The sequence below is a fragment of the Oncorhynchus gorbuscha genome, unplaced genomic scaffold, assembly GCF_021184085.1.
Source record: "Oncorhynchus gorbuscha isolate QuinsamMale2020 ecotype Even-year unplaced genomic scaffold, OgorEven_v1.0 Un_scaffold_1778, whole genome shotgun sequence".
NCBI classification, from domain to species: Eukaryota; Metazoa; Chordata; class Actinopteri; order Salmoniformes; family Salmonidae; genus Oncorhynchus; species Oncorhynchus gorbuscha.
In genome coordinates, this window is record NW_025746460.1 from 37062 (window position 1) to 61972 (window position 24911).

General features: G+C 45.8%; 1 protein-coding gene across 2 annotated transcripts in view; it reads right to left on the bottom strand.

Annotated features, from left to right (window-relative positions):
• Positions 1-24911, bottom strand: part of LOC124024195 (protein O-mannosyl-transferase TMTC2-like) — a 52688-nt gene that overhangs the window by 3704 nt on the left and 24073 nt on the right. The window contains exons 5-10 of one of the 2 annotated variants that reach the window (XM_046338194.1): positions 23939-24123; positions 20422-20500; positions 17506-17627; positions 8787-8868; positions 5472-5586; positions 3658-3721 (exon numbers count right to left, since the gene is read on the bottom strand). In XM_046338194.1, coding sequence (XP_046194150.1) covers positions 3658-3721; positions 5472-5586; positions 8787-8868; positions 17506-17627; positions 20422-20500; positions 23939-24123 — 647 coding nt within the window. Of the gene's footprint in view, positions 1-3657; positions 3722-5471; positions 5587-7297; positions 8409-8786; positions 8869-17505; positions 17628-20421; positions 20501-23938; positions 24124-24911 lie in introns of those variants that run through there. The other variant, XM_046338195.1, reaches the window with a different exon arrangement.

The window sequence follows — 24911 nt, forward strand, 5'->3', positions numbered from 1 at the left end:
CATTGTAAACAGCACCCAGGGTGAGACACAGGAGACACCATGGCTCTCTATAGGCTGAGCAGACAGAGGCTGGTGGAGAGGCTGAGCAGACAGATTAACGTCCTCTAGCATTGAGACACAGGAGACACCATGGCTCTCTATAGGCTGAGCAGACAGAGGCTGAGTATAGATTAACATCCTCTGGCATTGTAAACAGCACCCAGGGTGAGACAGACACCATGGCAGGCTGAGCAGACAGGGTGAGACACAGGAGACACCATGGCTCTCTATAGGCTGAGCAGATTAACGTCCTCTAGCATTGTAAACAGCACCCAGGGTGAGGAGACACCATGGCTCTCTATAGGCTGAGCAGACAGAGGCTGGTGGAGATAGAGGGTGAGAACGACACCATCCTCTAGCATTGTAAACAGCACCCAGGGTGAGACACAGGAGACACCATGGCTCTCTATAGGCTGAGCAGACAGAGGCTGGTGGAGATAGATTAACGTCCTCTAGCATTGTAAACAGCACCCAGGGTGAGACACAGGAGACACCATGGCTCTCTATAGGCTGAGCAGACAGAGGCTGGTGGAGATAGATTAACATCCTCTAGCATTGTAAACAGCACCCAGGGTGAGACACAGGAGACACCATGGCTCTCTATAGGCTGAGCAGACAGAGGCTGGTGGAGATAGATTAACATCCTCTAGCATTGTAAACAGCACCCAGGGTGAGACACAGGAGACACCATGGCTCTCTATAGGCTGAGCAGACAGAGGCTGGTGGAGATAGATTAACATCCTCTAGCATTGTAAACAGCACCCAGGGTGAGACACAGGAGACGCCCCAGACAGTCATTACAGGATCCTCTGTTTACATGTGTACACTCACTGGAGCCAGAAACCCATGCCTGAGATCGCTCTCTCTTAAAGCTGAGGCGGTGAATAATGTGGTGGGGCTGGTCGGATCCAAACACAGCCAAACAAAACCTTTACCCGAGGATGACAGTAGCTGTTGACCTTGGTTATTTTGGCAAGTCTCAATGATATTATTTTTTACATTTGCGTAATTTAGCAGACGCTCTTATCCAGAGTGACTGCATACATTTTTCGTACTGGTCCCCCATGGGAATTGAACCCACAACCCTGGCCGGCAAAACAACATGCTCTACCAACTGAGCCACACAGGACACATCATTGCCTCAAAATGGATATCCACAGTATAATTTTCAATCTAAATTCCATTCAATTTGGAATTTGATTTGCACGATGGAGAAAGCTAACTGAAATGAAATGAAAGTGTCCTGAACTCAACAGTGTTGCATCACATAGTAATTCAGTAAACCCAATATCAACTGCCTAACAACAAATGGTAACCACTCTGTATACGGTCAACAATGATCTTTCACTGTGGCACCCTCAGAGTCCAACGGACCTCTGTTTCACCCAGCAAAAGCTGCCCACCATTTCCCCAACACACAGTATGGTCTTTCTCAGCAGGTGGTGGTTGGCCTGCATATTAACACATTGTTATGGACATGAGCTCCACGATTCAACTCTGATAGGTTTTCCATAGGGCCACTCGCTACTCGCTCTACACAGAGGAAATGTACTGAACTGATGAGTGGAACAGTGGAACAGAGACTTAAGTTATAACAGATTCAAATCTAAAGCTGATAATATAGTATATGGGCATTGTCACATTAATCGCACTCTATTTGAAACTACAATGTACGTACTGCGTTTAGGGATAGTAACTTTGCGGTTGTGAATAGTTTAAGGAACAGAGAAAACAAAACACAAATGCAGTCAAACCTAACGGCCCATTAGGAATTAGGACGTGTGGTAACTCTGGCCGTCATCCTCTGTTGCACTCTGAAGTTTTTGGTTTTTCTCTCCAAGGTACACTCCTTTGACAAATTGTCTTTCCCAGCACGTCTGGCCACAGATGTTGAATTTTTCATGACCCGAAACCCTTTTGGATTAAGTTGATATTTGAGGACTTGACATTCGCTAAGCAGACAGGCACAGCGAAATGTCAAAGACAAGAGGGGCTTTACTTCCGAATAATGACTGAGTGTAAAACCCTTGACTTGTTGGAGAGTGTGGATTAGAGGACCTTGGCCTTTCTGTGAATTACACTGAATAATAAATACAACTGTCTGACTGGGAACTGTTGTGAAGGACACCGAGACACGGACATACCGACTAACTTCTGTTACAGACAAACTGATTGTGAAGGACACACAGACATACTGACATACAGACAAGATTATTTTATGGGAAACAATTGAAAGAGTGTGTGCCAAGGACAGCTGTTGACCTTACCATTTCTACAAAGCTTTACTGTCTGAGGATATCAACATAAATCCCCTATGAAAACTCCCTCCAAAATGGCTGGTAAATGAATAACACAGCCTACCCAGTCCCTCCATTGACTTCCAATTGGTTATTCTCCCCCCGTAACTATTCCCCAGGTCGTTGCTGTAAATGAGCATGTGTTCTCAGTCAACTTAAAATAAGGGTTAAATAAAACAATGACGAAAGATGAGACTCCAAACAGCCCCCAGCTAACTCTCCAGACTCCAAACAGCCCCCAGCTAACTCTCCAGACTCCAAACAGCCCCCAGCTAACTCTCCAGACTCCAAACAGCCCCCAGCTAACTCTCCAGACTCCAAACAGCCTCCAGCTAACTCTCCAGACTCCAAACAGCCTCCAGCTAACTCTCCAGACTCCAAACAGCCTCCAGCTAACTCTCCAGACTCCAAACAGCCCCCAGCTAACTCTCCAGACTCCAAACAGCCCCCAGCTAACTCTCCAGACTCCAAACAGCAGCTAACTCTCCAGACTCCAAACAGCCCCCAGCTAACTCTCCAGACTCCAAACAGCCCCCAGCTAACTCTCCAGACTCCAAACAGCCCCCAGCTAACTCTCCAGACTCCAAACAGCCCCCAGCTAACTCTCCAGACTCCAAACAGCCTCCAGCTAACTCTCCAGACTCCAAACAGCCTCCAGCTAACTCTCCAGACTCCAAACAGCCTCCAGCTAACTCTCCGGACTCCAAACAGCCTCCAGCTAACTCTCCAGACTTCAAACAGCCTCCAAGCTAACTCTTGTGACTCAAAATGGCGCATAAGTCAGTGAGCGTGGCAAATGTCCAGGGGGTGGCAGGGTAGCCTAGTGGTTAGAGCGTTGGACTAGTGACCGGAAGGTTGCAAGTTCAAACCCCCGAGCTGACAAGATACAAATCTGTCGTTCTGCCCCTGAACAGGCAGTTAACTGTCATTGAAAATAAGAATTTGTTCTTAACTGACTTGCCTAGTTAAATAAAGGTGAAATAAATAAATAAAAAATCTACACCTGTCTAAAACACATATTACCCTCTTGCTCATAGCACTCCACCATGCATCCACTCCCTTTGAAGGGACTGATTGATGCGCTGCAGAGAGAGAGCTCTACCTTCATCTCTAACCATAGAATCAGAGATCCTGCTCTAACGTTTGTGTGTGTGTGTGTGTGTGTGTGTGTGTGTGTGTGTGTGTGTGTGTGTGTGTGTGTGTGTGTGTGTGTGTGTGTGTGTGTGTGTGTGTGTGTGTGTGTGTGTGTGTGTGTGTGTGTGTGTGTGTGTGTGTGTCCACCAGTTTGAGTAAGAAAGGCTCATTGGGCCAAGGTACTCACGTCTGGTCTGAGGTTTGCCGCGCGCTCATAATGCCGCTCTGCTGCCTTGTTTAGACTGGCCTGTCTGGAGAGGGAGGGAGAGATGACAAGGGCAATAGAGGTCGTCATTACACGTCTTACACAGAGTCTGACAGTATTACCATGACGGCCGAAGGAGAAGCATTCTTTCATTATAATTTCATATTTCCCATAAAGTATTGAGATCCTGAGGGCACAGTGATGCTGAAAAATACTCCCTCAAGTGACTCTGAAACACTATGCTGCATATATTTCTGATACTAACTGCGCTTAATATGTTAACGCTAATTAGACAAAGGCAGATGTCTTTCCAGACATATTCATAAGGTGTATGACTCAGGGAAATATGTCTCTATTGACTTTGCATAAAGGAAAGTCTCCCTTGGGAATACTAGCTAGTAGTGCTTCATCATTCCATTCATATCAAGTTCATGCCTGACTCTTCAGATCCATTCTGCATCCATTCAACAACGTCTTTAATTTAAATCTGTCAACTTTTTGAAGGCGTTGGTCTTTCCCACTGCATCTGAGAGAATCTACACAATCTACAATGTTGGGAGAATCTGGAGCTTGGCTTTGAAAAATTCTTCAAAGAGAAGGAAACGCTGACACTACGCAACAGGTAAGGACTTTAATTTTGATTTTCACGGGTCCAAACTTGGTGCTACCCTATTGGTCTCTGTCAAGAAGAGCCACGGGGTGTACAAGGATATGGCAAACCACTTCTACGGTCTGGATGAAGACCGATGATCACTGAGTTTCAGAACAAAGTACATTTTCCCAGTCTAACAAATGACATTGACAATAATTTGGTGGCATCCAAAGTGTCAAATAGTTATTTATTTGCCGTACAGAACAGAGAGTAAGAGGTGCATTTTGACCCACATTAATACACCCAAAGACATGTCTGCATCAGAATGTCTCAGCACAGTCCTAAGAGTGTCGTATTACAGGATTAGTTGAGTGAATATGTCATGGTGTTTTTTCCTCGATGCAGTAGGCTTATATCTAAGAGGGCCCGAATATGATGATTTGTCACTCCGTTTTTACTCTCCACATCCAAGCAGCAGTCCCCTTGCCGAGCAGTCGACGTATAACTCTCAAATCCTCCAGCACTACACTTTGGATGAAGGATGCTGTAGCTTCAATTACTTTTCCAGATATGTAGAGCAAAAAGGAATTAAGAGACGTCGTTTCCGATACTTCCTCCAGTTGCAGTGAGTTGAGAGGATTTGCAGTCCCCTATTTCAAACGTATAAAATGTATGTGCTGTCTGTGCTCACACTTGCCAAGCCGAACGGCAAATTCTCCCGAGGTATGCCTGTGTTTCTTTACAAGCCCTGGACTGAAACGTCACTAGCATGAATCAAAACTACAACCGCTGTTTCCATGTGTTGTATATTAACTATAGAACCAGTTGAACCATACAAACGACTTAAAAGGGACCGTTTCCATGCAAACTGCCATTATCTTATTAAACGTCAGACCTGAAGTGTCTTTGAGTGTGTTAGCGGGCACAATGCAATATTGATTGAGTCGTGAATGATGAAATGCCTTGGCAACCAACTCTCTATCACCGTTGAAATAACCTTTCAGAGTCACCTTCTGCTATTTTCACGACTAAGACATCTGAATACATCCAACAGAAACTCTACATGCGCTGAAGACCTACAGTTTGTAAGGCTTTATAAACACATTTGATTGATACTCGTTAAAGTATGATTGGGCAGCATTTGCGAAAATACCAGGCACTCTTTAAACACTGTAATACCGTTTTCATATGCTGTCACACCCACCTGAGCATGTGAGCGGCACTGAAGACCACATCAAACTCTGAGCTGTCCAGATCTGCAGCTCTCTCTGCCACCTCGGCTGCCTCCGCCAGACGAGACTGCTCCAGCAGAAACTGGCCTGTCCATTAGACAGAGAGAAACAGACACCGAGAAAGAGATGGAAAGAGATAAAGGAGAGGGAGAGAGGGAGAGGGAGAGAGGGAGAGAGGGAGAGAGGGAGAGAGGGAGAGAGGGAGGAGACAAAAAAAAGGGAAAGAGGGAGAGACAGTGAGACACAGAGGGGAAAGAAAGAAAGAAAGAAAGAAAGAAAGAAAGAAAGAAAGAAAGAAAGAAAGAAAGAAAGAAAGAAAGAAAGAAAGAAAGAAAGAAAGAAAGAAAGAAGAAAATAGGAAGCAAAAAGATGGGTTCAGGGGACAGGGCAGCAAGAAGGACAGAAAGAAGGTCAGAAAGGAGAGAGTGAGGAAAAGAGGAGAGAGAGACAGTGAGGGTTTTTGTCATGCTCAGTGATTTGTGGAAGTCTAGCTGAGTGGAAGGAGTTTCATGTATGTCCCCTGGGAGCAGGACCAACTGGCTCTACCTCCACAGGAGTCTGCTGAGGAGGAATACATTACTACTATGTCTGGGACGCAGATGTTATATTATGTTGGACTGTGTCATGTGCAGAGGTTTCTCTATCCAAATCAGTGTGTGTGTTTGTGTGCGTGCGTGTTCCAACATGTGTGCGTGTTTGTCTGCATACGTGAGGTATCCTCTTTCACAGGTTTTTAGAATCTGTAAAAATAGTCTTCCTATGTCTCGGATGTCATACCTCATTGGGTGTCAGTCAGCAATAACCATCACTTGAATGCAGAGGGTTGCTACGGGTCACATGTAGCGTGACACATGCATGCTCCCTGCATCAGAGCATGTGTTAGTCTGAACAATGGCAGGAAAGGAGGCTTGACCTCTCGTGTCAGCTCTCGCCCTCCCTGTCCCACAGTTCAGAGAGTCTGTAAGCACATTCATACAGTCTCAGCAACAACATACTGGAGTCAGTCCAGTCACAGTGGAGGAGGAATGGCTGTAGTGGCCCGATTACGATAAGGTGTTGGGGGCCAGTAAAAATAAACCTCTGAAAAGAGGCTAGGAGATCGCAGAGAGAGGGCAAATGACTCTGTCCAAAGAAAGCAACACAGCCCGCCAGGACCCAAACACAACCCCGAGACTCGAGACCGAGATGCACAGAGAGAGAGAGACACAGGGAGGGAGAGAGGGAGAGACGATATGAATGGCAGCATTTACAGAAGCGCGCTCAGACTAACCGGCTTATAGCGTTTCTCCTCAATCAGTGAAAAGCAGCATCCTTATCGGTGGTGGTGTAGTCCGATCCGGTTTCCTCAAAGTATGTGGAGATTAGGTCTACTGTATGTATGACCTCATACAACCTGATACCAAATGCAAACCAAACTAAAGGCAGGCATATCTCTTTCGCTAACTAGAGCGGCTGTAAAAGTGGCTATAGGACATGTTTTTTACACTTAACAAGCACTTTATACGTGCTATGTGGGAGTACTGTAGAGTACTGTGGATAAGGCGTCTTTTTCAAACTGCCTGAGGTAAGTTCTTATGGTGGGGTCAAGCTACAATACACTGTTACTGTAGGAAGTCCCTACATGGAGTAGTTTAATGGTGTGTGTGTGTGTGTGTGTGTGTGTGTGTGTGTGTGTGTGTGTGTGTGTGTGTGTGTGTGTGTGTGTGTGTGTGTGTGTGTGTGTGTGTGTGTGTGTGTGTGTGTGTGTGTGTGTGTGTGTGTGTGTGTGTGTGTGTGTGTGTGTGTGTGTGTGTGTGTATTTGTGTGTGTGCGTGTGTATTTGTGTGTATTTGTGTGTGTGTGCGCGTGTTTATTTGTGTGTGTGTGTATGTGTGTTTGTTTGTGCGCGTGTAATTTGTAAATCGGTAGGTGCCGGAACAAAATGTGAGCACCAGAGGGGGTGACCTGGGGAGCTCTGAGGTAACGGAAAGCATGAGAGAAAAAATCCCCTTTATAATAAAGCATTGAATGCATATCCTCACATTTGCATAGTGGCATACAGAAGTTGCACAAATGGGTACCATTTTAATATTCTAGGGTCTGGAAAAAATGTGTCCTTTTAGAAACTCATTTCATGCAGTTCTATGTCATTTTACATGACTGGAGACTTTGGCTGAATATTTTTTAATGCTGCATAAATGATGGAAATGACAGGCTACTTTGACACTGACAAACTGAGAATCTGAGATAAATGAAAAGGACTTTGTGTTGAATCCATCAATAGCCTCGGCCTAGATGTGTGGAGACACATATTGTAGGCTATAATGTGAGGAGGACACTAGTCCTAAAAATGCTTTCCAGTGTCACCGACTGACCCAATGATGCGCAGCTCTCTCGCCGGTGATAGCCGATTCGTTCCTACCAAAAGCCTATATATCTCTCTTGCTTTACTTTGTAAAACAATATTTGGAAGTTAATCAAATATTTTGTTAGCCTACAGCAGACAAATTAGAGTCCTCTCTTTTCAGCAGGAGCCATTTTCTTTCCAACCTGTGTTTTCCTGCGATTGTATTTGAAATATAGTGAAAGGCCTGTCTTGTCAGTATGCTGTTCACTGACAGGTTGGCCGTGTTCCGCACTGTAGGCTATGCCTTGTTATTGGGCTACACACAATCCACAGCTAGGCACGTTTTTAAAGACTCTATTGATCCTCTGTGACTAAAATATAGTCATTTTCATGGTGTAGTAGGCTATTCTGAATGATTTCAATTCTTTCTGAACAGACAGCAGTAATTCTATAATGTTGGCAAATGTATTTCAATGTATCAGGGGTGATGCAGCTCCTCCAGAACCCTTCGCCTGGCTATGATTCTGTAAGGAAATCAATGACGTAGTGCAACGCTGGAGAGGTGAGAGTTGCAGGCTCATGTCTGTCAGAGCAGAGGGAGGGAGAGAGATCATAGACAGTGAATCTCATTCTAGTTCTGTGAGAGATACAGTCACACACCTCACACAGCCACGAGTTGGTCTCAAGCATAGGATACAATGATGCACAATCCATACTGTAAATTCAGGCCGGCGCAACCCGAATCAACTATTAGAATATCAGGCAGTAGAATTGACGAAGAGGCAACTCAAATTAGTACATTACAAAAAAGTAAATGTTTCATGCCATGAAAGGTACCGGATAGGCAAATAGGTTCCAGAACAAATCAGTCCAAAACAGAGAGGTACCGGATCCTGTTCCGGCAGGATCTGGCTCAAATGAAGCAATGTGCGCGGTACTTCATATGAGTTCTGGTACATACCATAATGCATGTAGCAGTTTCCTTTGGAAGGGTCCAGCTGAATGGCTCTTCGATAGTAACCCTCTGCCTCACTCTTCTGCCCCTAGGAGAAAAAACAGGAACGTTTGATTAGCTACTGTAGATCAGTTACAAGTCGTCCTCAGTCATTAATTGCGATTTAGCTGATGTTCGAGCTCTCGCAGTGGTTCCTGTTTCTGGCACGGGCGTAATTATGCGGCTGCAATTAGATTTACTCAAAACCCAAAACAGACGTGAGTTGCCATATGGTAGAAGATTGAACATGCAGGAGAAACCAGAAACCACCCACTCTCCTCGTAAATGAGATTTAGCAAATATTTCACAGTCGAGATGTGGACGGGGAAATCAGCAGTAAATTTGAACAACCGTTCCATATGCCCCTGATGTGCCAGGTTGTTTCAAACAATCAGCATATCCTGTAGGGCAACAACAATCATCTGCGTTTACTCTGCATCTGCTACGGATTATTTTCCTACGCTTTCATGCATGAGTTGACACGTGGTAGCAGGGCCTCAACTGTAAACCAGGAAACTGTACTCCATAGAGAACGCTTCAAACCCCATTTTCCCCCAGCAGCAGAGTGTGCGTGTGTGTGTGTGTGTCACTTTTTCTCAGTCAGAGAGTATGTATCGCACTATAGCCTCACAACAAACTGAAAGCGATACCGCTGCCTCTGTGTGTACCCCCCCCTTTTTTTCACGCTTCAGCACTGATTGCTTCCATATTGGCTATGGATTTGCCATCCTACATAGAATAAGTGGACTGGGCATATTAGGTTAGGTTCATTAACTATTTATCATACCCGTGTTCGCTCTAAATGAAAGATGAAGACAACTAATTGTCTAGATGACTTAATGCCATATTTTCCCTGGCTCCTTTCCCAGCCGCAGTCAGAAGGTGGACTGTTGAACACAATACTGTGGTCCTTCAATGGACTGGGCCGTGTCACATTAGTAGGATTGCGAGAGGTGCGCAAAGTTAAATGTACATGAATGCTAGGTTTGTCACATACATCTGTATCACCTGTTTTTGTGCTTGTCTCCACCCATCTCTTCCCATTATCCCATGTGTATTTATACCTGTGTTCTCTGTTTGTCTGTTGCCAGTTCATCTTGTCTTGTCAGGTCTCACCAGCGTGTTTTCCCATCTCATTGCTCTTTCTAGTTCTGTTTCCTAGTTTCCCCGGTTCTGACCATTCTGCCTGCCCTGACCCCGAGCCTGGCTGACGTTCTGTACCTGCCTGACTCTGACCCATTTACGAACCTCTGCCTGTCCTGACCCCAAGCCTGCCTGCTGTTCTGTACCTTATTGACTCAGCCCTGGATTACAGACCTCTGCCTGCCTTTGACCTGTCTTTTGCCTGCCCCCTGTTTAGGTCAATAAACATCTGTGACTCTAGCTGTCTGCATCTGGGTCTTATCCTAAGTTCTTGATAAGGTTGTTTTTATTCCTCTGACACTCTTTTCTAGCGTATTTGAGCCTGTATTGGGATGGAGTAGCCGGCTTCAGTGGGCTTTAACGGGTAGTGTTAGCGCCAACTCCGAGTGTAGCCAGCCACAGAGTGCTTTAGCGGTTAGCGTTAGCGCCGGCTCCGAGTGTAGCCAGCCACAGAGTGCTTTAGTGGTTAGCGTTAGCGCCGGCTCCAAGTGTAGCCAGCCACAGAGCTCGTAAATAACATCAGCCCCAGCAACAGGAGAGAGGCCCTCCAACAGAGAGCGGTGCCTAGCTCTTGGTAGGACACGTCAGGACTCTGCACTGTGTAATCATCCGCCTGGCGACAACACTCTCCTGTGATGTATGTCCAAGGGAGATGATCTGAGACAGGAACTGGGGGTTACCGGGTGGAATAGGGCTCTTCTGGTCATGTCTGGTTGTGTCCTAAAGAAAGGCCCTGGTCAAAAGTAGTGCACTATATCAGGATTATGGTGGCATTTCTGACGCAGATTCAGTCTAGACTCTAACCTGGTTACTGTGAACGAAGAGTTCAAAGCCAAATTGAACAAAGAACAAACCACAAATCTATACAACCTCACTAACCCCATTAAAGTACATGACTCTTTACGAATGAAACAGTGAAGTCACGTACTGTAGTACACGTCAGGGTGAGGCGGGACTTGAGTTTGACACTTTGACCCTTTCCCCAAGTCGGTTGACTCCTTATGAGCCAGCTGCATTATCAATACGTAGGTCCGCCGTGGCAAGACGGCCCAAAATCTCTCCCTGATTGAGTGATTTAATAAGGAAGCGGGGTAATTGCATTAAGTCCTGTCCGGCATCCCAATGTTCCGGGTCTGGTCGTGTCCTAATCTCCTGTTGTTGAAGGACTCTGTTATGAGGGGCCACTCGTGGCTCAGGGCCCCGGATGTAGGGACCTGGGGGACCCAGCAGATGTCCAGCTGTGCTGGAGTGACTCGGGTCTGAACCCAGGGAGACTGGGGGTGGGGGTTTGTGGGAATGGAACTCAAATCAGATTAGGAAAAGGGGAAATTAGTGAGTTTAGGAGCGAGACCCTTCCTCAGCCCAGACCGGCCCCTAGGGGTGCAGCTGTAACCCCTCCGATATCAGTGAGGAGGATAGAAGGAGAGATGGGATGGGTGATGTGGTACGCTGAAGAGCAAAACCTCCTGTAGATTCCTAGTACCTCAGTTACCTCAGGCTGTGGAAGGGGAAGAACAGAAGGTCAAACTCCTCACAAGGGCTCAGCAGGACTGGTTCAGTGGGTTCTAACAGGGTTCCTCTCCATAAAGTCCTCCTAACTAACCCAAGTCAGCTGTGAACACATGTTGTCACGCACGTTTTTCTCTCCCCAAAACACTGTGGGAGTGAATGAGAGAGGTGGATGGAAGGGGGTTGGGGGGCAGAGTGCACCTCAGAACAAACAGCCAAACCTGTAGGGGAGAAGTCTGGGAAGGAAATACTGGACCCAGCAGGCCTAGCTGGTGAGCTTCATAACACCACACACATTTAATAATGTCTCTCACACACACATACACACACACACACACACACACGACTCCCCATAAAGACATTCCCTATGGCTGTGACCTTGAGACAATCACACACCCAGCGGAGAGCCTGATAGTTTGACAGGTCTGTTTTTCCAAGCTTGTACAATAAAACAATAATTATTCTTCAATCCATTGTCTCCTTGGTTGTCATATCAACAAAGTTTATAGTGGCAGAAGTTGGTCTCTCTGCTATTTTATCTCAAATATCAACAAAAAAAACTGCAATTAGCCTAACATAAAAAACCCATCTTGCGTTTGCATACCATTATCCTAGGGGTCTTTTTCCTTTAGGCCACCAAAGACAAAAGCATTCATTTACCCATCAAGGTTCAACAAGTCCAAAATGGCTTTAGATCTGGGCCGCCGTCTGCTCAACATGCAGCTCAGTCTCGATCTATCAACTTCCAGGCTTTCTACAATGATCACAGCTCCTCTGGCCCAGACAGGGAAATCAATGGGATGAACTGGCCAGGCCCAAACTCACTCACTATTCATCAGCCCTCAGGCCTAGGTCAAATTATACGTAACCCCTGTGATTATTACCAACATGACAGTTTGCTTTGCTTCATCACGCTTTGTGTGAGCCAAAGCCTATTTGAGATTGTGTGGACAGTCACGAAGGACACTGGAGGACAAAGAGTGAAGTGAATGGATTAGAATAGAGGCAGATTGTAGTTACATTGATGGTATTGGCAATGATGTTAGAGGCCATTTCCAGTACAGCTGCAGAACGTTTCTCTTTCTGTTAAAAGTGTTAAAAAGTGTTGTAGTCTAGTGGTTAACAATACCTACAATATGACCACCTGCTCTTTCCATGACATAGACTGACCAGGTGAATCCAGGTGAAAGCTATGCTCCCGTATCGATGTCACTTGTTAAATCCACTTCAAATCAGTGTAGATGAAGAGGAGGAGACAGGTTAAAGAAGGATTTTTAAGCCTTCTTTGTAGAATGCATCCCTGTGGAATGTTTTCGACATCTTGTAGAGTCCCAATGAATTGAGGCTGTTCTGAGGGCAATAGGGGGTGCAGATAAATATTAGGAAAATGTTCCTAATGTTTGGTATACTCAGTGCATATAGGATATATTATATATATTATATAGCCCTATTGGTTAACAGGGTCGTGTGAAAATGAACCTCCTATTGAACAAGTTCAAGTCCATTTCATTCCATTTGAGGCTTTTGTTGTTGCCTTTTATTTTAAGCAACGAAGTGTTTGCCAGAGCAAAGATTCTGATGCTTCTGCACATGTATGAATGATGTTCTGATCATGTGTATATTTTCTACTTTATGCGTAGAGAACAGGCTCCTGAGGTGAATGGTGCTTGTTTAATAAAGTTAGATCAAAGGCCAAACCCTCCCTAACCCGGACAACGCTAGGCCAATTGTGCGTCGCTCCACGGACCTCCCGGTCACGGCCGGTTACGACAGAGCCTGGGCGTGAACCCAGAGTCTCTGGTGGCACATTGCCCTTAACCACTGCGCCACCCTGGAGGCTTAACACCGTGGGCTACTTGGAGACAACACCGTGGGCTACTTGGAGACAACACCGTGGGCTACTTGGAGACAACACCGTGGGCTACTTGGAGACAACACCGTGGGCTACTTGGAGACAACACTGTGGGCTACTTGGAGACAACACTGTGGGCTACTTGGAGACAACACCGTGGGCTACTTGGGGACAACACCGTGGGCTACTTGGAGACAACACTGTAGGCTACTTGGAGACAACACCGTGGGCTACTTGGAGACAACACTGTGGGCTACTTGGAGACAACACCGTGGGCTTCTTGGAGACAACACCGTGGGATACTTGGAGACAACACCGTAGCCTACTTGGAGACAACACCGTGGGCTACTTGGAGACAACACCGTGGGCTACTTGGAGACAACACCGTGGGATACTTGAAGACAACACCGTAGGCTACTTGGAGACAACACCGTAGCCTACTTGGAGACAACATCGTGGGCTACTTGGATACAACACTGTAGGCTACTTGGAGACAACACCGTAGGCTACTTGGAGACAAGACCGTAGGCTACTTGGAGACAACACTGTAGGCTACTTGGAGACAACACTTTGGGCTACTTGGGGACAACACCGTGGGCTACTTGGATATAACACCGTAGGCTACTTGGATACAACACCGTAGGCTACTTGGATACAACACTGTAGGCTACTTGGATACAACACTGTAAGCTACTTGGAGACAACACTGTAGGCTACTTGGAGACAACACCATGGGCTACTTGGAGACAACACTGTGGGCTACTTGGGGACAACACCGTGGGCTACTTGGAGACAACACTGTAGGCTACTTGGAGACAACACTGTAGGCTACTTGGAGACAACACCGTAGGCTACAACATTGTAGGCTACTTGGAGACAACACCGTAGGCTACTTGGAGACAACACCGTAGCCTACTTGGAGACAACACTGTATAACTCAACAAGATCTAAATGCATATCAAAATAAAAATGTTCCCGATCCAATGGTTGGTATGAGGATGCTGCATGTTTCACTGGTAGAACATGAAGAATGATCCTTCACGATTGAATGCGGTGGTGTTTTTGTCTTAGAGTAACATTATACTATGCTGTTATATCCGGTTCTGTTATGTAGAATACTACATTATGTGATCTTGCAGATATTGACTCAGCGTTGATCTAACTTTATTAAACAAGCACCATTCACCTGAGTTGCCTGTTCTCTACGCATAAAGTAGAAATATACAAATGTGCAGAATGTCATCCGCAGAAGCTTCGGGATCATTAGTTGGCGACTAACGTTCCCGAAAAAGTCCCATTTGCAGCCACGGCCTGTGTACAAAGAATCTCCCAACGCAGTCACCATGCAAACCATTCTAAGGCGTGGCATCATTCTGGGAACTCACACTGCCTACCTGCTCGACTAGTTTTGGCTCGGTGAGAGCGTGTGTGCCTGTGTGGTATAAGCGAGCCGCATTTGGTTTAGAACTGAGAGAAGAAGTTAAGGGCTATTCTGAGGTAGTTCACAAGGAACAGGTAAGGGTTGGATAGTCACTTCCATCAGACAACACTGGTCTGGTATCTGTTGTGTTGTGGCTACTGTAATTAGTGGTTAACACTGAAGAGGCCTTTCTTAAAGAGGCAATCTGCCATTACTAAATCTATTTTGGGATTTTAAATTAAAGAATATAACTTACTCTATAAATGCCTCATGTTTAATTCAACTGTCATACCCCATCAGAAGCCAATATACACGCATGTTTTACTCCAATGTTTGTAAACAGTGTAATTGTTAACAAACACTGTATAGCCTCAACACATGGTTAAAACTATCAATTTGATATCATGGGTGGCCAGTCTTTGAATCAACAGCTCTGTCTATGGATTTGAAATAGGTTACAGCCACTCCCTTTACTAAAACAGTGGTGGGTTGACTGATGTGTTATTGGGACTTCCCACTCATCTCTGTAGATTGAGACAGACATTCGACAGTCATTCTCCTTCTAACACGTTCACCATGGAGAGAAAAAGCCTATTTGCTCTTTCCACCTGTTGCTTCCCCTGGCTTTGGTCTCTGCAGATCCGCCAACTCTCACCTCTATAAATAACTTCAGGAACTTTGAATTTGGCCACAGCTTCCCATGGCCTGAAGCTACTCCACCATTTTGCCAGCAAAGTCCTCATTGGAAAAAACAACAGCAACAGCAACATCCTAATCACACCACTCTTTGTGCCATCAAGGGGAGACTGGTGCTTCCAGTGGTAAGATAACGCTAAACAGCTGCTTCATTCCCTGAAGGAACAGGCTTCCTACACGGTAGGGAATCTCAACACACAGACAGTCTCCAAGAGGGCTTGGCACCTACCTCCTTACGTCACTCAAAGCTATTACCTCATGCCCTGGTCCATAGAGAACAATAGGGACAGAATCATCCTCAAAATGCAGGGGAATGTGGTGGAGGCAGTCTACATAACACAGCACTACCCACAAGACGACCCCCGCAGCAAGCAGAACGACCCCGATAACACCTTCCTCTTAAGTGTCCTCCTCCTGAGAGGAACCCAGAGCCGATCTAACAACTGGGGGGACAGTGTGTCTGTGTTTCTGTATGCTGCCGGCTACAATACACACTCCAGATCCTTCTCAGAGACATACCCCATAAGGGAATTCACTAACCAGCTGTGTGGGGGTACATGTTCAAATACTCAACATACTCAGGTTGTTAACCACATGGAGTGCCTTGACATTAAGCTGGAGGTGAGATCAACTGAAAACTGGAACAACGGGCACGCCAGAATTAGATGTGCAAACGTCCCATGGAGTCTGCTGGGTGTGGGGATGATGGTAGCCCTCTACGCGGACAATAAAATGACCTCTGTTACCCCCCTTGGCATGTGCAGCTACGGAAGCTTCGACGCCAATGTATACCTAAACCCCGGCCTGCAGGTCAGGCTCCTGATCAACTTGCCCTCTGTCATCATGATGACTCTGACCGGAGGATTCCTGTTAACATACCTCCATTTGACTCTGATGTCAGTCTGCAGCTCTACACTATAGATGGCCACGCCTGCACTCGCCTGTTCATCAAGAAGACCTTCACTGATTGGAAGAACAAACTCTATTACACCTGGGTTGGATTCTACTCCTCAAACAAAATTGAACATACATTTTATTATGACACTTGGCAGTGGGCTGTTTTGTTCACTAAACAGGTGGACAACGACACAGACCCAGATTATGATATCTACACCTACAGGTCTGACATGTCCATCTCGCCCCGGGGTCGAAGTTCGATTCTTCAATAAAATAACGTTTTCTGAAAAGTATGTCCTCGAGGTACGCACTGCTCCATGGGAATCTTAATGCTGTCCAACCATCATTTTTTGGGGGCGGCAGCGTAGCCTAGAGGTTAGAGCGTTGGACTAGTAACCGGAAGGTTGCGAGTACAAACCCCCGAGCTGACAAGGTACAAATCTGTCGTTCTGCCCCTGAACAGGCAGTTAACCCACTGTTCCCAGGCCGTCATTGAAAATAAGAATATGTTCTTAACTGACTAAAAATTTCTCTCCGTTATCTCAACATTATATTATACAAGGATCATTCTCATAGAGACAGAGATAGAAGAGGGTCAAGGTGTTATTGAACCGAACATTTCCAATGCTATGGGGGTCACACAAAGCATCTGGTTCCTCTCATTTAGATTGTATTCATATGGTTTCCATGGCAACATAACATTTCTGAATTCTACTTTGAAAGTATTCTGACGTAAGTAGGAACTAGCGTCAAACGCCTCAGACCCTGTAACCGGTCACATATATTTCAATGCATATCTGAAAGGAATGCAAATCTTCTTTTCTACACATCCGATCATATGCAATATTACTTGAGTTGTCCTGAACATTCCACTTTGTTATGAAAATACAAGTGATTACTCCTTTCCCATATTTAAGCTATTTTACACATTTTCTTATTAACCTTATGAACATAGACATTTTGTTTGTATCTGTACTAGAATGGTAAAAAAAGACATCAAATGAAACAGAAATGTCTGTATTGGTTGATATTGCAAAGAAATATCAGATATCCCAGAATATTCACATCTGTGCATCTCTAGTTTCTGTGTTATCCTTTGTCGTGTTCTGTTGTAAAATAAATGTGAGGAATTGTCTGGCCTTAAAGAGGTTGGTAGATTAGGGACTTACAATGATGGACAGGAGTTTCCCGTAGGTCAGGTGTGCGGGGATGTGGTCGGGTTTGGCCCTGAGCGACTCCCTGTACCAGTGGCCCGCCTCCTCCAGCCTATTCAGCCTCATGTAGGCCTCTCCTGTTAGGGGTCAAAGGTCAAAGGTCATTGGTGACACGGCCTCTCCTACTGTATGGGGGGGTCAACATTCAGAGGTCAGAGGAAAGGCGTCGTAGAGAGACCCATGACCTCAATGGCTTCTCTGACACTTTATAATAAGAGGAAGACTCGTATCAAAGATGTTGTAGTATGATGGGTTCTGAGACTTCCCTTTCTATCTATCTAGTGAATTGGTCACCAACCGGTCCATCGCGATCCAAATCATTCCTAGTCGATCACCAAACATTTCTGTACCCAACGATAAGGCCTTGCGTTCCTATTTTTTTTATTTGTTTTTGCACTGTTGGTGCACTTGATTCAGCAGTCCTAGCCCCGGGAAGGTAAAGTGTTCCCATTTTGAACCATTTCATGTGTGTCAATGTAGAACTCCGTCTACCTGGCAGGCCTAGAGAGCAAATCAAGTGCACCTATAGGCCTACCGTTGCCCAATCAAATACCTCAAAGTTGATACTGTGAGATTTCAAAACCATGACTAGATAGAGAGGAAAGAGCTGCTGTTTTTATGAGTAAGTTCATGTTTGTTGTTACTCAGCACGGCCAACACTTTGTTCAACACTTTCATAAGCCATAAAATATGTTCTCCCTACTTCCACTCACGCTAAAACCAGCACTGCAGCTGCAATTAATGAGTATAGCAATTTGATTCTATGACCTTGCGTTGTTATTAGCTGCTTGTGTTTTTTTTAAATATCGAGGTATATTTCACTTTCTCTGGTCATAGGAGTAACAACATGAATTGGTGCAAAAAATAACGCAGCGAGACTAAAGTTTCCCCATCAGCTGGAAGACTGTTCCCTTTTCTCAGAGGAGGGAGGGAGAGCGGAGGGACAGTGAGTCGGGTGAGAGCAGAGTCACCACTACCTTCCATGCAACCAAGAGAGTATTTACACAGCACAATGTAAAAGCTGCTGGTTGCATGGAAGCCACCTCTCCGCTGCTCTCTCCCTGCCTGTGACCTCTGACATGAATGATGACATGCTCCAGTGCCTCCCAGTGTCTGATGAATAGAGTTCTAGAATAGATCTCCAACAGGTGCACAGATGATAACAAGGCAGATGGAGACCGACCCATTTCCAGCCCCTCATTCCTTAAAAACACTCGTCATTCCGCCAATAAAAAATAAATATTCCTCCGTTAAATTAATTAAACCCCTGACACCACTTTCAGTTGGAACGTGACCAGATTCTCTCTGAGAATGTCTCCGTTCTCAAAGCCGTGAGAATCCCAAATCTGATCCCAGCGCAGCGGGCCCTGATGACAACCCCCCTCTCACCTGAACAAACACTCTCCCTCTTCTCAGGCCCCCACCACGCATCATCCCAAGAATGTTGCCGACACGGCACAGCAATCTCAACCATGCAATCAGGAAGGGCTTCTAATAATGTAATCAGTGATAGAATAACACAACATGGGACATGACTTATTATAGCCAGCTTAGTTTGAATTCCCTTCGAATCCTGATCCACATCTACATTAGGATTGCCTGCCTATTTTGGAGCTGTGGTGTTGGAATGGAATGAAACCGATGTTATCTGCTTAAAGCACATCAAATAGCTTCGTTTCATGGAGATAATATGGGGAAATCTCTTTTTGGGGGGGAAAGTGAAGACCATCAGCAGGTTGTTCTACTACCACCAGAACGAGTCATTCTAAACACATATTCCTCAATTACATGAATCAAAGATGAGGAGAATTATCATATGTGATAGGTGGGAATTAAGAAGGACATTTGGATGATTAAAGTCGTCTCCCAGTGCCAAGTCTTCCCCGTCACGCAGCGAAGTTGTTGCCACTACCCAGCTTTTCACCTTCAGTAATTGGCTAAGTCAAATGCCTGACATGGCTCCAGATAGACTGTCAAACTAAATCTACCTCAGCGGACAAATTAGTTTGCTTCCCCATGAACAGAATACCAGAGATACCTGTCCACTCCATTTCAATTCCTGACTGTCAGCCCTGCAGAACACTGTTTTAGACAGGGATCTAGGATAGAGTGGAGAGCGATCTAGGGTTTGAGTGGAGAGTGATCTAGGGTAAAGTGATGGTAGTGTGGAGAGTGATTTCGGCTAGAGAGGAGTGTGATCTAGGGTAGAGTGATGGTTCTGTGGAGAGTGATCTAGGGTAGAGTGATGGTAGAGTGGAGAGCGATCTAGGGTAGAGTGGAGAGTGATCTAGGTTAGAGTGATGGTAGAGTGGAGAGCGATCTAGGGTAGAGTGGAGAGTGATCTAGGGTAGAGTGATATGGTGAGCTGGGGTGGGAAACAAAAACAGTCTCCCGGACATGGGTTGGTCCTGGCTTTGATCCTGGGAAACACTTTCACTGGAAACTTTCATTTTCAGCTCATGGTTGAGCCCATGGTTGAGCCCATGGTTGAAATTGCTCACCTTTCCTCCTTCGTTCCCTTTCACCAGATTCTAGGATGATAACAATACAGTACATAATGATATATGATCCTCAAACTAAACCCGGGACCTCAGAGCCAGTTCCACTGCATTTTTACATTCTTCCCTTCTAATCAAGGACGGATTTAAACATGGGACACCAGGTGTGTGCAATTCATTTTCAGGAAAGACAGAAAATCAGCAGGCTCTGGACGTCGTAGGGTAAGAGTCGAATAACGCTGATGTATGGGAATGAATGAACTGTGTTTGTTTTGTAAAGTGCCATGTTTATTGAACTTGGTGAGTAGAGATGGGGGGAAGAATCCCCCCAAAATATTGGTGAAAAAATAAACGTTTTCCTGCTATTACTCACCCATCATGTTGTAGAGACTCTGAGGTGCAAACTGCTTCGGCATTTTCTGCACCGCTTCTTTATAGGCAGACAGAGCATCCTGTCATGGAGGGGGAGGGCAGTTAGACAGACAGAGCATCCTGTCATGGAGGGGAGGGCAGTTAGACAGACAGAGCATCCTGTCATGGCATCCTGTCATGGAGGGGGAGGGCAGTTAGACAGACAGAGCATCCTGTCATGGAGGGGGAGGACAGTTAGACAGACAGAGCATCCTGTCATGGAGGGGGAGGGCAGTTAGACAGACAGAGCATCCTGTCATAGAGGGGGAGGGCAGTTAGACAGACAGAGCATCCTGTCATAGAGGGGGAGGGCAGTTAGACAGACAGAGCATCCTGTCATGGAGGGGGAGGGCAGTTAGACAGACAGAGCATCCTGTCATAGAGGGGGAGGGCAGTTAGACAGCAGAGCATCCTGTCATAGAGGGGGAGGGCAGTTAGACAGACAGAGCATCCTGTCATAGAGGGGGAGAGGGCAGTTAGACAGACAGAGCATCCTGTCATAGAGGGGGAGGGCAGTTAGACAGACAGAGCATCCTGTCATAGAGGGGGAGGGCAGTTAGACAGACAGAGCATCCTGTCATGAGAGGGGAGGGCAGTTAGACAGACAGAGCATCCTGTCATAGAGGGGGAGGGCAGTTAGACAGACAGAGCATCCTGTCATGGAGGGGGGAGGGCAGTTAGACAGACAGAGCATCCTGTCATAGAGGGGGAGGGCAGTTAGACAGACAGAGCATCCTGTCATGGAGGGGGAGGGCAGTTAGACAGACAGAGCATCCTGTCATGGAGGGGAGGGCAGTTAGACAGACAGAGCATCCTGTCATGGAGGGGAGGGCAGTTAGACAGACAGAGCATCCTGTCATGGAGGGGGGGCAGTTAGACAGACAGAGCATCCTGTCATGGAGGGGGAGGGCAGTTAGACAGACAGAGCATCCTGTCATGGAGGGGGAGGCAGTTAGACAGACAGAGCATCCTGTCATGGAGGGGGAGGGCAGTTAGACAGACAGAGCATCCTGTCATGGAGGGGGAGGGCAGTTAGACAGACAGAGCATCCTGTCATGGAGGGGGAGGGCAGTTAGACAGACAGAGCATCCTGTCATGGAGGGGGGAGGGCAGTTAGACAGACAGAGCATCCTGTCATGGAGGGGGAGGGCAGTTAGACAGACAGAGCATCCTGTCATGGAGGGGGAGGGCAGTTAGACAGACAGAGCATCCTGTCATGGAGGGGGAGGGCAGTTAGACAGACAGAGCATCCTGTCATGGAGGGGGAGGGCAGTTAGACAGACAGAGCATCCTGTCATAGAGGGGGAGGGCAGTTAGACAGACAGAGCATCCTGTTATGGAGGGGGGAGGGCAGTTAGACAGACAGAGCATCCTGTCATAGAGGGGGGAGGGCAGTTAGACAGACAGAGCATCCTGTCATGGAGGGGGAGGGCAGTTAGTCACAGTGTGTTTCATCAGTGTGTCACCATCCACAAAGCCTCTTCCTCACTGTCTAATGGAAAGGGCTTCAGGAAGATGAGTCTTTAGTCGGCTCTGTCATTTTGTCATAGATGAAGACTTTGTTCATTTGAGCAGTGGCTGAGCTCATATAAAGCCAAGGCCGGAAGCATAAGCAAGTTTTCAGACAGCTAGTTTTCGGAAACTCAAGAGCTTAAGTATACTATCACAGTATGCTATCAAACTACATTTGCTGTATACATCTTATCCATTGTATTTATATGTTTCTGCCATGGCTCCACTGTACTGTGGTGTAGTGCACCTCTATACATTCTATACATTGGATTTCTATGTTTTTCATGGATACTGGTATTGCACATACATTATATTACTGTATTGCACCTCCATACATTGGATTTCTATGTTTCTTCCCACTGGATATGTTTCTCCCATGGCTCCACTGCACCTCTATACATTACATTGGATTTCTATGTTTTTCCCATGGATACACTCTATTGTACTGTATTGCACCTCCATACATTATATTTCTATGTTTCTCCCATGGCTCCACTGTACTGTACTGTAGTGCACCTCTATACATTATATTTCTATGTTTCTCCCATGGCTCCACTGTACTGTAGTGTAGTGCACCTCCATACATTATATTTCTATGTTTCTCCCATGGCTCCACTGTACTGTGGTGTAGTGCACCTCTATACATTCTATACATTATTTCTATGTTTTTTGGATATATGTTTCTCCCATGGCTCCACTGTACTGTATTGTAGTGCACCTCCATACATTATATTTCTATGTTTCTCCCATGGCTCCACTGTACTGTAGTGCACCTCCATACATTATATTACTATGTTTCTCCCATGGCTCCACTGTACTGTGGTGTAGTGCACCTCTATACATTCTTACAGATTTCTATGAGCACTCTACTGTACTGTAGTGCACCTCCATACATTATATTTCTATGTTTCTCCCATGGCTCCACTGTACTGTACTGTAGTGCACCTCCATACATTATATTACTATGTTTCTCCATGGCTCCATTATATTTGCACCTCAATACATTATATTATGTTTCTCCCATGGCTCCACTGTACTGTACTGTAGTGCACCTCCATACATTATATTACTATGCACTGTAGCTCCTGTAGTGCACCTCCATACATTATATTTCTATGTTTCTCCCATGGCTCCACTGTACTGTACTGTCCCAGTGCACCTCCATACATTCTATACATGGATTTCTATGTTTTTCCCATGGCTCCACTGTACTTATATTTCTATGGCTCCACTGTACTGTTTTCCCATGGATGGCTACACTCTACTGTACTGTAGTGCACCTCCATACATTATATTTCTATGTTTCTCCCATGGCTCCACTGTACTGTACTGTAGTGCACCTCCATACATTATATTTCTATGTTTCTCCCATGGCTCCACTGTACTGTACTGTAGTGCACCTCCATACATTATATTACTATGTTTCTGCCATGGCTCCACTGTACTGTACTGTAGTGCACCTCCATACATTATATTACTATGTTTCTCCCATGGCTCCACTGTACTGTACTGTAGTGCACCTCCATACATTATATTACTATGTTTCTGCCATGGCTCCACTGTACTGTAGTGTAGTGCACCTCATTATATACATTATATTTGTACTGTACTGTAGTGCACCTCCATACATTATATTTCTATGTTTCTCCCATGGCTCCACTGTACTGTGGTGTAGTGCACCTCTATACATTCTATACATTGGATTTCTATGTTTTTCCCATGGATACACTCTATTGTACTGTATTGCACCTCCATACATTATATTTCTATGTTTCTCCCATGGCTCCACTGTACTGTACTGTAGTGCACCTCTATACATGCTATTCATTTTATTTCTACATCTCTGCCATTGCTCTGGTTCTAATGTACTGTATTGAAGTGTACTGTTATAGATTCTATCCATTGCATTTCTACATCTCAGCCACTGCCCTGTCTCCACTGTAGTGTAGAGTACTGTAGTATCATACCTCCTGCAGGCCCTGCTCATGGAGCAGCTTGCCCAAGTTGTACAGGCAGCTGGTGACAGAGCTCTTGTGGGCATGGGGGTCCTTCAGGTTCTCATCTGGGATCTCAGCGCAGGTTACAAAGGTCCTCTTGGCCTCCTCCATACCGCCCTGGTTCATCAGGATGATGCCCGTGTTCAAGTAGGCCGCTGTGGGGTGACGAGAGGGCGCAGAGGAGGAGGAACAGAGGGAGAAGACAGGGTGGAGGAGGGGGAAAGGGAGGATAGAGGAAGAGAATGAGGGAGAGAGAAGGTAGAGGATTAGAAATGGGGGAAGAGAGGGGGCGGAGGTGGAGGATTAGAGCAGGAAGAGAGGGGGGTTGAAATGGAGAAACAGAGGGGATAGATAGAAGCAGGGAAAAGGTTTAGGTACAAGAAAACGAATCACATTTTATTTGTCACATGCGTTGAATACAACAGGTGTAGACTTTACAGTGAAATGCTTACTTACTGTCACGTTGGTATAAAGGGTCGGGAGACAGGTGCAGGAATGCGTAATATGGGTTTTTATTTCCCAAATGATAGTGTGCCGTGTAATGGCACGGGAACGAAGATCAAACATACACATATACAAAACACAGGGTAGAAACCCAAACAAAAGAGAGAGAAGTACATCGAATAAATACACAATCGCACAATGATACCACGTGGGACGAGACCCGTAATCATCTGTGCAATACACGCGGCACGAAAGCCAAAACAACACAGCACAGGTCTTCACACGACCAACGGACTTTGGAACAATAATCAACCAGACAATGGTGAACAAAGGGCAAACATATAAAATTACTAATCAATGGGAATAGGGGCCAGGTGTGCATAATGACAGTTCCGGAGGTACTGTGTGTGTGTGTGTATTTGAGTGTCAGTGTAGTATGTGTGAGTGTGTGGGTAGAGTCTAGAGGTTGAAAGAGAGGTCGATGGGAAAAACTGAGGAA